Source organism: Melospiza georgiana, chromosome 15 (genome assembly GCF_028018845.1).
Source record: "Melospiza georgiana isolate bMelGeo1 chromosome 15, bMelGeo1.pri, whole genome shotgun sequence".
Lineage (NCBI taxonomy): Eukaryota > Metazoa > Chordata > Aves > Passeriformes > Passerellidae > Melospiza > Melospiza georgiana.
The window spans coordinates 14322150-14336548 of NC_080444.1; the positions used below are offsets into that span (position 1 = coordinate 14322150).

Consider the following 14399-nt stretch of genomic DNA (forward strand, 5'->3'; position numbering starts at 1 on the left):
TTAGGGAAATTGAGTTATTATAATAACAGATTCTACGTTTAACTTGCCTGTTTTGTCACCTGGCAAGAACCAGGATGCTCACAGTGATAACTTTAGGGTATATAAACTGAATTCCTGTAATTACTGCGTTAATTCTCCCTGGAGTCTGGCTGTGCCTTGGCTGGAGTCTCTGGGATGGGCAAGCTACCCAGATAAAGAGATTGGGAGTCAGCAGAAATGGACAAAAGGCCAAAAAAAACCCAAGCATGAGCAAAATTAAGGATTTTGGTAACATATTGCCGAACCTTTCTGGTGTTACCTTTAGCCATGAATCTATAGGTAAATTATAGATAATTATAGATCATTTATAGATATTTTTAGATATTCACATACATATAATTATGCCTGAATTTACTTACTTACACCAACACCTAAATAAATAAAATATTCCAGAACAAGATAAAGCAGAGAATGGGATAAGGTAAAATAAAACATAATAAAGTTCACACAGAGAAAGTGGGTACAAATTTAATTGTGTACTTTGTTAGATGTTAAATCAAGAATGTCATTCACGTGGTCTGACATGAAATGTCTTATTGCTTCTCCTAGAGGAAGTTGCTCTTTCTGTGCACTGAAAGACATTGCTATTTTCCCACACAATCAAATCACCTCTATCAGCTGTACAAAATACATATACCAGTTGCATCTCCCAATTCTTTCTAACATCTATGCCTAGTGAGAGTTGAAAAAGCTTTTTAGAGAAGTTTCAATCAGCTTTTCAATCTCTTACATGGCACTTTAATTCTAGGCAGAAAATACAAATTCCATTCAGCCTGAATTAAAATATAAAAGCAGTGGTGCAAAGACAAGAGAATGCAGGCTGAAATTATTCTGCCACTGCTTTATTTTTGAATGAAGGATTCTCCAATGAGTTTTTCTTCTACACTCAAAAACTGCAAATGAAACATTGGCTTTCCTTTTTATTTTTGAATCAAGAAATTTTCTCAGGTCTTTGCCCAAAGGATACACAATTTTCAGTACACTGTATTGGGAATGCCTGCTGTGGCTCTAAGTCCCAATTACACCCACAATTTTGATTTGGACTAAGAGAAATAAAAGTATTTATGTGAACACTGAGTAAATCTTTTGCATCATTAGGGTGGTTTTGATGTTTCTCTATGGTACCAAATTTCAGGGCTGACATTATTGCCTAAAACCGCTGGGAACAACTCCAATTGTCATAATACCCAGACCAATGTCTGCTAAGTCAGAGCAAATCCCATTGCTGATTTCAGCAGGGAGTGAATCTAGTCCATTTATTTAGGCACAGATTTTTGCAGGAGCCACCAAAATAAAAAATATAATTGCATTCCCTTTAAACTCCCCTAAATTTTGTTTTGTAGATTCATTTGAAAAGCTCTTGTTCAATGAATTAACACAATAATCTTACAATACAATTACTTCACTTTAATATCAATTCATTGTTAAGTAGAGTTGGTTTTGGGTTTTTTTTAGTCTATACAGAGATACCAAGCAGGGCTCTTGGTGTCCCCCAACTGCATGCATGTCAAGAACTGTGGTTTATGGATTCTGTGCTGCTCCTGACAAAAATCAATGGAAACAGGATTGGGTTCTCAATGCACACAGAGGTCTGAAAGCCTACCAGAGTGAATTTATGGAAAAGATGAAAAAGAATCAACAACATGAAGTGAAATTATACAAACCTTATATTTGTTGCATCAGCTCCTCAGCAAAATAAAGCAGTTTCTCAGGTCCCTGCCTAAAGATTTCTTTCAGATTAGTCCTTTCTGAAGCTGAAACAGCTTTATAAACACAATCCAATTCAAACACAGTTCAACTCCAAAATTTGAAAGGAGCAAGCAACTTTGATCATTTGTTCAGGCTGATGGCTTTTAATGATGGAGATTTCCAAGGTAAAATGTTTCAGCATTCAGTCAGCCGAGTGTTACTATTTCCTTACAGGACTTCACCAAGAGACATTCTAAAGAAATTGATTAACATTGGATCAGAAAGGAAAGGTATCATTCTTCAAAGCTGTGTTTTAATTTGTCCTGTCCTGACTACACTGCAGGCTTATTGCGACAGCTTTATGGTAAAAAAATTCTATAATATTCTCTATTCTTACAGCCTTCCCCTACAATGAACATCACCTCCATGCTCCTCCGAGTAACACACACCAACAGAAAAGCCATTGTGAGCGGCAGGCAGAAACTAGTTGCCTTTTCTGAGGTAGGGAAGATGATAAAAATGCTGTTCTGCACCCACTGTGGGTGCTCTGTGGCCATGCTCAGTCTCCTTGGGATGGTGGCAGCCCATGAACACCTCAGTGCCGCAATGCGGCAGCGCCTGCAGGGCTGCAGGGCTCGTGCTGCCCTCTGGGAACAAAGAGGGACGAGCCACCAGCCCCACAGTGACACGGCACTGAGGCAGCTCAGCCAAACGTAAAAGGTTCTACCAACGCTTTGTAAGAGGAGGCAATGGGAATCCACAGAGCAGGGACTGCCGGAATCCCTGGGTGCAATTTTCTCCCAACAGCAGAACCAGCGGGTCCTGCAGGCAAAATAATGCCCCTTATTGCTCTGGCCAGAACCCACTCTGATCTCAGTGCCTCAGCTGCCCCTCAGCTCCCAAGGCCATTGGCATTCCCACTGGGAGGGAGCAGCAGGAAGAGATCTTCCATTGCTCCAGTGAGAGGACAATGGCCATGGTGCGGCAAAGAACCGCAAAGGCACTTCCTGGCTTTGGACAGCAGAGGAACGAAAACAAGAAAATCTTTTAAAGAGGGAACAATTCACCTTAACTGCTGAAATTGTCTCCCCATGGTGCAAGAGACTGAGAAGGTATTTGTGGAATAGTTTTATATTCTAACGGTATGTCATGCACCTATCTTCAACTCATCCATGCTGGAAATTAAGGCTAAAATATAGGCTAGCATAAATCCACATGAATGAAATAGGGAATGGGTGATACACACATTCTGTGAATTTAAACTTGCATATATGGGCAGTTGTTAAGGAAAAGTTACACATTTTTAGAGGAAAGAAATGCTATGGAAGAACAAAGACTACATGTAGTTTCTAGACAAGGGCAATTACGTTTCTTGGTAAAGCTGGAAAGGGATCTGCTTTCCATCAGGATTTTATTTTAATAAGGCATTAGACAGTGCTTGTGTGTACCACACAAGAAAAAGGTCAATATGTTTTAAAATGCCTATCTTTCAAATTTTTACATTTCTCCCAAACTCCACCTACTCATGAGAAGCAGCAATACCTGCTTCTCATATCCATGCAATACAGGTAAGAAACCATAAGAATCTGAATAGCAAATACTCACAGCGTTTCATTTGCCTCCAGTCCACAGAGAAAAAGCACAAAATAAAATATACACAGAAAAAATTCGACGCGCCCATGATCTGCTCAGGAATATTCTACAAGCGCAAGCTGTAGCTAAATAAAAGGAGTCTATTGTTCTCCATACACGACCATTTCTCTGCATGCACCCAAAATAAGATATACCTGCCATCGTGGAGGGTCTGTTTCGGCTGGAGCGGCTCACCTGGCTCCTAACGCCCTTCCCGCGGACGGGAAGACGGGATGTCTCACGGACGGGATGGACCCAACCCTTTTAAGACACCACTGGAATTGCCCAAGGAGCCAGTAGGAAGCGTGGGTGCTGCGGGGTGGGCTCCCCCTCCCCAGAGCCCGCCCAGCCCGCAGCCGCCTCCTGCACCAGCGGGGGCTCCTGGCGGCCTCCGAGGCGGCGTCGCAGCGGTGCTGCATTGCGGCAATCCATCCATCCATCCATCCACGTCCTGCAACGGGGGCCAAAACCAGGCACCTGCCCCACACTCCTTCTCCAGCAGAGCCCTGCTGCTCCCAGACACAACCCAACGGAGACCTTGCCCAGTCTGCGCTGCTTCACCCCTCCAGCACAGCCATCAGCCTGGCTTCCAAGTATTCTCATCTCTTTACCCTCAAATAAAGCCCACTCCAAGTGACAGTCTGGTGCTTGCAGACCAAGAAGCCTTAACCCACCCAGCACTGAGAAGACAAGGGGGATTGTCTTCCCCTTGCAAACAATTTTAAAAAGTTAACGGCACAACTGAACGTCGTTTCCATCAATGGCTTTATGTAGCCATTGATGCTTTTTCAACTGGCCAAGCTATTTTCTCTAAAACATTCCAGCAACATGGTACATCATAACAAAGGTTTCTGGATGGTCTTACAGCATTTTTAGATTTGTTTCTAAGGATGTGCAGATGTCCCAAGCATGGCCATCCATTGCTTGTAAAGATTAAATCCAATGCAGTCAGATTATTCACCTCAAAATAGAAATGTAATGGACGCTTTCTAAACGTAAAGAAACGTAATGCTGCTTCAAAAATATTGAACCAGTTAATAAGAAATGGGTTCATTTATGATAACTTAATAAACATAAAAATAGTGATTATTTGTCTTCCTATGACTTTGACATTATTTTTTATTTCTGTCCTAGAAGCAGCTCTTAAATTTTCTTCATTCCTAAGCCCAGGACTAGATAAGCTACATAAATAAAATCTAACTATATTTATCTCATTCCTACCTTTTAAGTTTTAAAAAATATTTTTCTTGATTTAACCTTAACTTTAACATGCTCTCATCATCACATATACACAGCTATGTACCTACATTACATGCATAACTTTTTGAACAGCAAGAAAAAAGATACTATTTGATCTTCAGATCAAAAGCAGGTTTTACCAATGCATTTTTTTCCAGTGCAGATATAGTTATCTACTTCACTTCCAAGAAGTTCCAAACTATCTACATATTACTGATTTAATTTCTAATTTATTAGAGACACAATATTATTGTCCTAGCTAAAAATATTGGATAATGCCAGTAATATGCAATGCATAGTACCCTGGTCCCTGCAGCTACGGTTTAAGGTAAAATATCTGACATCTTGCTTCAATTGGGAGCTCAACAATCCTTGTATTCAGAGCTACCACAACAGTTTTACTCTCTCTTTCCAGGCTTCTGAGTCCTCCCTTGAACAAAGACTGGCTACAGCTCAGAGCCTTTGTCTCTGTTGTACTTAGCACAGCAGAGGGACAAAAGCAACCTCTGAGAAAGACAAACCATCTACCCCCCTACTGGTCACAAACAATGCCTTTAGCTGCAGAGAGAAAAGGAGAAGGGAAACAGTTATGTGTTTTGAAATGTTTTTGCATTGATCATTTTTTGCTGTTGCGACTGAGCCCGGAGGAAGCAGGAGTTCCCACATACACCACCGGCTACGGACCCTGGTGTCGCAGGAGGGCTGAGGACATCCCGGGATATCTGACAGTGATATCACAGGAACCTGTGGTGCACACACATGCAGCCTCTCCCCAGCCACAGAGGCTGCAGTGGTGCCAACAGAACCACATCCAGCTCCTGGAGCATCGTCATCCTGCTGCCTTGGGGAGTCATAGAAGCAATGAACTGCAGAGAACTGCATTAAATGACTGCTCATCCACCTTGAGCTTGTCATGTTCCCTCAGAAGCGTGCCATCACCTCAACTTTATCAGCAAGGAGTTCTATTCCATCCTAGCCTTCAGCTCAGCTCTTGGTTAAGGTGTTGAGCTGCACATCAGCATGAAACACACAGCTGAGCGTCCTCTGGATTAAGTCGTTCACATTCATTTGACTTTCAACAGTCAAAATGCTTGTTCTACATCTTTTGTATTACTGACGAAGAAACTGTATTAGTCAAAGGGGAGGGAGGGCAGGTCACAAGATGAGCAGAGCATGCAAATGAAACAATTAATATCATGGGAGAGAAGGTGTGCCAGAAATCTCAGTATCTCCTGGGGTTTTGACTTTGGAATCTCTCGGAGCAGCGACTGCAGCACCAGGTTTAAATGACACAACCCATAAAACTGGGTTCCCTCAAAAAGCATACTGGTCAGTGATTCATGAAACTAATAATTCTAACCTGCCACTGCTCTTATCTTGGTAAATTCTGCAGCCTGCATGGCTCCAGGCTATTCTTAAAGGGAAAAAACCCTCCAACCTAATGGGGCAGGGAAGGAGAATGAGCACAGCATTCAACTACTACATATGCTACAGGAAGGGAAAAATCCATCTTTCTAAATATGTAACATAATTAGGCATCCGGACCAAGGGCTGATAGTAATGTTCATCAATTTGCAAGGACATGCCTGAAATACGGCAGGATTAGCAAAATCATTGATCAATGAATTTATGCAAATATATTCTCCCCATAAAGAGAGAGTTACATTACATCTGTAACAGGCATCAGTGATTTTCAGAGACCCTCTCTTAGCCACTCTTATTTTGTCTCGGCTGGTCTTTGATATAAAGCCTGTCACCATGGTGCCATCTGGACAGTGTTCCTTTCACCATGCCGTACTTCCAACCTCCCATTTGTAATCTGCTGTACAACAGGGGTTATCTCAGATTTCATTTCCCCATCTTGAGCAGGGACACCAGATCTTCCACGGACATGCATCACCAAATAAAAACATTTCTTATCAAGCAACCATGTATGCAGCTCATCGTCCCTCCATCAACTCATCAGGCTGATTATGCATCTCCTTTCCCTGGGGTGCACTGGGGGGGCACTCCACTTTCTACAAGTTCACCCAAAAAAGGCATTTCTGCAGTTAATCTTATCTCTGACTATTTATGTAACTGAAACCTTGTAGTAACCACAGCCAGGTTCTCTGGGAGCCTCTCTCCTTCCCTTGCAGACAGGGATACAGGAGGCAGGAAGAACGGGAAGAGAAGAAACTAAGGGACAGTCTAACAAATAACGGAGTGAAGAGAAGGGGAAATTCCCATCTGTCTACTGATACCTCTGTACTCTGGGCACACAATTTCTCTATTGCCAAACCAACTGTTGTCTTCCTCTGGCATAACTTGATTGTCTGTGAGACAAGCTCAACACAGAAAGCTGTTGATACTCCTAGACATGCCAAACTCCCTGTTTTTCACCTAATTTCACCAAGCGGGTACATACTTCAATTAACAGCCAATGGTTACTCCCTTCCATTACTTTTTATTACAAGTATAATTTTTCCATGTTGGCTGATGAAATAAGTAAAGATTTTAAATTGCTTTTATTAATTTATTAATTTGCATACATTTGAGCTAATACACACCCTCAGGTAAAAAACCAACCCCAAAGACACCAACAACAAAAAAACCAAAACTTAAAAACCCCAAAACCCAAACCACAAAAAACATAAATCAAAAACTGCAATAATTTAAATTTCACTGTACTCAAGTATAAGTAAGTTAGTTATGCACATAATTTGACAAAAAATTCTCATTTTCATTATTGTATTTCGGCATTTTGGTATCAGTTATAGGGACACGATTTACAGAGTTCAAATTTGATCCTGATTGCCTCCACCAATTGCAATTTGCAGCAAAATAGAGGAGGAAATCACATTTGTGTGGCATTTTCAGGCTTTCATTAAGCAGTGACATCTCATATATTTAGAATTATGTCATGACTTTCGCTCCCTGTCTCTCCAGGTTGTGAAAGCAAATAAAAATCTTCTATCTAGTTAAGACATGCCCAGAATAGCATTTTGCAAATAAGTAAAACTCACTATATAACTGAGTGTTCAGCATACAGAGGCAGCCCTAGGAACAATTATACCCTGGCTGTGGCACAAAATATTGATTAATGTTCAGAAAAGTTCTTAAAAGTTTGCCATGACAAAAGGCAGTGCGCATTATAATCACACTCATACGACATCTCTATTAGGAACTGCACAGACTAAACCTTTTATCAAAGAATCGTTTATAACAGGAATATATTGAATCCCACTCTTTGTGGGTTTGCCATGGAGCAGGAAGAAGAGTGTGGCAGAAATATCTGGAGAGAAAAGATTCTGCATTCACGACAGAAGGATTTAAATTTCTCTCATTACTTTAAGATATTAGGAAAGGAAAGGTGGTGCAGCTTTCTTTACCTTCATTACATTTTGCAATCAGAAGAAATGATCTTTTTAATATAATACATTTAGGGCCTATTTGGAACTGAAGTCACAAATATTTGGATGACTGTACTTGCACTTTTTCATCATTACTTGTGGATGAATTGGCATGATGTTTCACACTAAGGGACCCAAAGTGGACTGTTGGATCCCTGAGCGCGTGTGGCTGCGGGATCAGCGGCAGCCAGCGCTCATTCATTCCAAAAGCAGGTGAAACTCAGGAGGCAGGATTTTAAACTCAGCCATATGATATGAAAGACCTACAATTAACGTGGCTAACAAGAAACAAACCCCCAAATCTTTCTGTACTAGCTCTGTACAGCAAGAATCCATTTGCCTTCTTTAACAGACCTCCTAGGACTAGCTCTTGCCATGATAAAATCTTATGCAACAAACAGAATGTGTTCAAGCTATGGACCCTCTGGCTATCATTACAAAGCAGGAGAAAAACAGCTTTTACAATATAATAAAAAAAAGGAAACACTCCACCTAAGTTGTCAACAGTGACTTGTAATTCTTTCTGGGCTGTCCACACAGTACAACTCCCATGCCACCGCACAGTTTCCCCATTATTCCAGAGAGACAAAACACTGACAAATAAATTAATGGGCTTTTTGCTAAACTGAGTTCTGTCTCTTACTGAGAAAAATGCTTCAGCCCTCCCAGTTTAATGACAATGGTATGCTCAGCCACTCAATATTACCAGTTTATCCAGTTTGAGCTTGTTGAACCATTTTGAAATCAATTTCTTTTATTCATGTGTCCCAAGAGACTGGAGGTGAAATTCTGAACCCTAGACATGTTTTATTTCATATCCTTAATAATTTTGGGCATGTGGAAATAAAACGATGGACTAATTTCTAACATACAAAATATATGAACAGCATACTGCCACAGCACAAGGAATAGTGTCTGATCATTTTGAAGACTACACTGGGTTTTTGGTTTGGTCTTGAGGTTTTTTTAATAACCTTGAATCATACTTACAGCTAGAGTAAAAGATATTTCTCAATAATACTGTTATTGCCAGACATTGCCACAGGATATAAGTAAAAATTAAGCAGAGCAGAGACCTTCCCCTACTAAAAAATCTTTAATTAGCAAAGGTTTCCCACCAATTTTCTTCAACATTTCTGTGCATTTCTATGCTAACAAGTCATAAGACTACCTTTTGCCACTCATTTAGGGAAACATGCCCATTTTCCATTTTATCGCTGTTTCAGCTGTTGCACACACTTTTCTACATCTTGGAATGCAAGACCAAACCCATTGAAATATGTTTTATAAAAAGGGGGACACAGGAATTATGTCAACAAAGAAATATTTCCTATTTCATCAACAGATAAAAACCAAACCCTTCATGAGGATCTGTTCAGAAAATCTAAGACAAGAAGGAAAAAGCCAGCCCCAACACAGAACTACCAGATGTAGGTAAGATGTTTAAGGACGTTTAACTCCAACAGTTCTGCAGGTCATTTCTCAGACATTATTTTCAACTTGCTGCACAGGCAAAGACAGTCAAGCGAAGGCACCAATACACTCTATACTCAACATTTTTGCATCTTTTAACCCCAAACTCAGCATCAGCAGTAGTGCTCAGCACCTGCTTTGGGGTCTAGGTAGGTGAGGCCATGAAACCAGTGGCACTTTTTGTGCCACGGGGACACAGAGGCTCCCAAGCACAGAGGCGACCGAGAGCGCGAAGGCGTTGGCGGATGGAGATGGAGTTCCCAGCTCCCTGCACCTCGCCAAGTTCTCATCTTGGGCACAAATTTCAGCCTTGTTTTCATCTCTGCCTCTGTGCTGCTAGCTGGTACGGGAAGATATTTATAACGCAAAACAAGAAAATGAGGATACTAATGAAAACAACTTGTTGGTGAGAAGAAATAAGCCACACGGGTCGCGGCGTGCTCTGCGTTTTGAAGGGTAACTGCACAAAAATTCCTTTCTTTCTACTGAAGGGCTACTGAATCACCAAGCTCCTTGAAATCATATTTTTTTGAGGAGCTCAAGGTGAATGAAACGTGCAATCCAGAAACCACAGTGGTTCTAAAGAAAGTATTCTTAGTTTGCTTTTTGAGCACGGCTCTGCCTTGAGTTATAGACAAAATTTAGAATTCTGTAGACAGGCTGTGTTTGAGGAGAAAAGTACAGGAATGGAAACACTGATTATCAAAAAATCACAAGATTTCACTAAGATAAAGGAGAAACATTATTTGGTACTCTGGCAAACTGTTCAAACAGATAATTGGATTTTTTTTTGCAAGAATCATTGAATATTTTCTACATACCGCATTATATGTTAAAATATATCTGCGTAAAATACACAGGGGGTCTGAAAGGTTGAAATTTGATTTCATTTGGCTAATGTTCTTTGATGGTTCAGATTGTTGTAAATTTTAACATTTATGACTGTTTTACAACTAAAGATATTATATTCTCTGGGGCATTTAGCAAATTTATTTTGACAGAATAAATGCTCAGACTTTCTTTGAAGATAAACATGGGAAAAAATTCAGATAATGTTGGAAGTATAAAACACACATTTTGTGACTGCAAGAAAAATAAGCTTAGAAATAGATATTATCAATGTGTTTTCTCATCTTTTAGAATTAATATTATTTTTCCTGTAGCAGTGTATCTGTGCTGAAAATTAAAAATGCACTAAATGACTGATTATGATCTATTTTATATATTCTCATTGCCTCATCTTTTCCCACCCATAAATAACTGGCATAGAAGCAACCAATTGAAAACAGAGAGGTAAATAAACTAATTCAGCATTTACTACAATGTGGGGAGAAGGAATGCATTCTTAGCAACTTCTGCAGAGCCTGCAGAACTCAGTATATTGCAAAAAAGAGCTCCATTTATTGTCCAGCCTATTTAGTGAAAGTTATAGCACAGTCTGCTGTCAGGGGAGGACTGATTCACTCTCTGCAGATACAGACAACCAGTCCATCAAAAGGAAAAAAAAAAATAAAAAAGCCGATTTTAGAGGAGTTCTTTTTTTTCCTGTCTTCCTTTCTTTCACCACACAGTAGACTTTTCAATCTGACAGACAGGTAGAATTTTGTAGTGGTAACACATTACTTTTCCTGAAAAGTGCTATTACTAGAGAATTCAAACAATACTGTTGTTAACATAAGTTGCCAGGTAAGAAACTCCGCAGAAACCTTCTGCTAGCTCAACATGAACAACACCTACTACGTGATCCACATGAGGGTCCCAGCCTGGGGGACAGAGGGGCTGTGACAGACACGGCCACCACCAGGTGCCTCAGACAGCTGAGCCTGTGCTGACACAGAGGGCAGAGCTCCTTGGAGAATCAGCCTGAGCTGGACCCAGCCCTTGGGGACAGCCCTGTGCATCACCAGAGCGTTCAGACCCCCGTGGAGTGGCACAGGGCTGCACACCCAGCCCTGCCTCCCCTCGGGACACGTCGCGACTCTGCTGAGTCTCCAGGTGCCAGCAGTGTCTGAGGCAGGCGCTTATTTGATGCACCTGCCATTTGCTGTTTCATCCCATGCAATTTAAGGGCAAGCTCTGCAGCAGCCAGGCAGGCCTCCCCTGCTGTAGGAAGGTGTGCACTGGGTCAGGGCTGCTCTCCCATTAACTCACGGTGGATGGGGAGGGTTTGAATTTTGGAGAGGTTGCGTGTCCTTCCTGCCCCCCTCCATTTCGGCTCAGAATGATGTGCTTTCACGAGTACTGACACTCAGCTTTACAGGATTAACTTTGGGGTGACAGGGAAAGCTTTACAGCAGTTCATATTGTGAAAACCTATTCTAGAAAAAGTCTTTAAGTGAACAAGTTACAATTAGTAATAAGCAAATTATCTGCACAGATACCAAGTTCAGGATAATATGGGATTTACATTACAATGACAGCGCTCTAAATCTAATGTGCTGCGTCTCTGGTAGAGTCAGCTTTCACTGTCAAAACCTTTTATTCAGTCTGTGCTGCAGCTTTAACAGCCTCTGTGTAAAGTTTGTGGTACATGAAGAGCACAACGTGGTGTTATTTCAGCCCTCAGAGAAGGATCCTCCCCAAAAGCCAATGACTGCACTGAACAAGCCTGCCAAGCGCCCGTCTCTCCTCCCTCTTACACACCAAACACCTTTGAAACAGCTTTTGTCTAGGGCAGCGGTCACCTATCTCGTAATGTTGCTCCCCATGAACCTGCTCCCCGCGCTGTGCTCGCCATCAGGGCAGGATTCTGGCTGCAGATCACGCACCGGGAACGCTGCTGAACCCATCTGCTCCGGGCAGCGGCCAGCGCTGCGATCTCCGCGCTCCTCGGAGCGCACACGGCGCCTATTGTGGTTTAATTAGCAGCACCGCCGGCCCGGGGGAGGCTGAGGTTGCACCTGCTGAGGTGGGCAGCGGGGCTGCGAAGCCCCCAGCCCCGGCAGCACTGCAGCACACAGCGCTGTGGGCACAGGCACCCCCCCACCGCCCCGGCACCAAGTCAACTCACAGGATCTCCAGGTCGCGCAGCGCTCGGAAGGCTCCATCTTCGATGCAGCTGATCTGGTTGTTGTCCAGTTGCCTGCGGAAAGGAAGGGAGAGGATGAAGGCTGGCTCGGAGCGCCAGGTTGGGGCTTCCCTGTCAGCGAGGTGTCCCTCCACCCCCTCGCAGCGCCTGCTCAGCTGCCACGCTGCTCGGGGCTGCTCAGGCTGTCTGACAGCGCTGCACGCTCCCGCACACTGAAGCCTGTCAGGTCTCAGTAAATATTAATTGCGCCTCTTTTTTTTTTTTTTTTTTGCCTTTTTTTTTTTTTTTTTTTTTTTTTTTTAAGGCAGAAGGGAGTAATTTCATTACATTAGGGCATCCAATCCATTATGAGCTTTTACCGTCATGTCACTGAAACAATTTCATTAAGCTAAAGGCCTGTAAATCATTGGAGGTCACTGGGCTGCCCTCCGTGACCTCACAGAATGCCGTTTTTTCTTTTACTGGAAGTTGGAGTCCTCTGTCCTGACAGTACTAAATCTTCAGGCTTTATCTACCCAAGAGCTGTGAGAGTGCATAGGGAATATACCAACTCCAAATTAGACTCAACTAATCTAATTTTATAGTCTTTTTATTATTCTAAGCACCAAATGTCTGTGGTGGTTCGATGCCTCTCTGCATTGTTACTGGTCCCATCTGGTAGCCCTTTCTATTGAAAGATTTCTGACTAAATACAGATTCTGTCTAACTGCATCAGGGAGAGCAGTCCAGTGACAAAAAGCATTATACACATGTACACTTAAAACACTATTTTGCTTCAAAACATGTAATTTAATATTTGGGTGGCGGAGTTCTCTCATTTGTCTCCCTCTATGCGCATGATTTAAATGTATTTTGCAATACATGTGGATGCAGCAAGACAGCTACATCTGTCTCCTCTGCTTAAAAGAATTAAAGTTGCAATTTAAAATTCAGTGATTACATTTTCTGACATCTGATCCCTTAAATTTTACACTTAAAGAAATAAAATTACATATCCAGTCACATGCAAGTAAAATATCTGCATTTCATGAAAAAGTAGATGCAAGCTCCTGAATATCTGTTACTGCCCTTTGCACAGCATAAACTTTGGATTCAATGAGGCAGAGACCTTTTGTACTATGTGGGTAAAGTATCTTGAATAAAGACACAAAGATTACACTGTAGTTTCTGATTTTTATGAAATATATATATATATATATATATATATATATATATATATATATATATATAAAACTATAGGAAATATATTACTCCCATGTATAGTATGGTTATATAGCTTCACCAACTACTTTCCAATTATTCGCTCTATCTAATTTTTGGCCTAAATAGACATTTGCTGCTATTTTCTTATTATACATCAATAAAGCAGAAATAGAGCAAATACAGTCCTTACGAGCCCCTCTAAAGACTGAGTTTGATCTGCTAACATTGAGCATCCTGGACATGTACATCTTTGAGAACCATGGGACACTTACCCTTTGTGATGCAGTTTGTATCAATGAACATGGTATTTTTTTATGAGTTAAAGTACAGAAAAACCCACTCACACTCTAAGGTCTACTAAAAACCTTAAGAACCATAAAGCCCCAGCTAAGACTTCTCATAGCATTTGCTAACTTTGGAGAACTTTGTGAATTTGGCAAAACTTCAGCAAAGTCTCCAATACTGGCAGACAGTGGGATGTACAGTCCTCCAAAAGGGATTTTTCTGTGTGTAGGAGTTCATGCACAGCATATATACATATCTGGAAAAATGTATACATACATATTTATGTTCTCTCTGTTTCTCTGACCATCTGTGAAAGATCCTAAAACCTCTCTATTTCTGACTGCTGAGAAGACTTGTCCTGATATCCCTGTTTAATTGACAAAAATTCGTGGCTCCAACAGAAGGGATGGTGCATTTTG

At 41.4% G+C, this 14399-nt stretch overlaps 1 protein-coding gene across 1 annotated transcript in view; it reads right to left on the minus strand.

Moving 5' to 3' along the window:
- SLIT3 (slit guidance ligand 3) overlaps positions 1-14399 on the minus strand; it is a 495630-nt gene that overhangs the window by 205585 nt on the left and 275646 nt on the right. The window contains exon 6 of the mRNA XM_058034755.1: positions 12475-12546. Within this exon, the coding sequence (XP_057890738.1) occupies positions 12475-12546 (72 nt within the window). The remainder of the gene's footprint in view (positions 1-12474; positions 12547-14399) is intronic.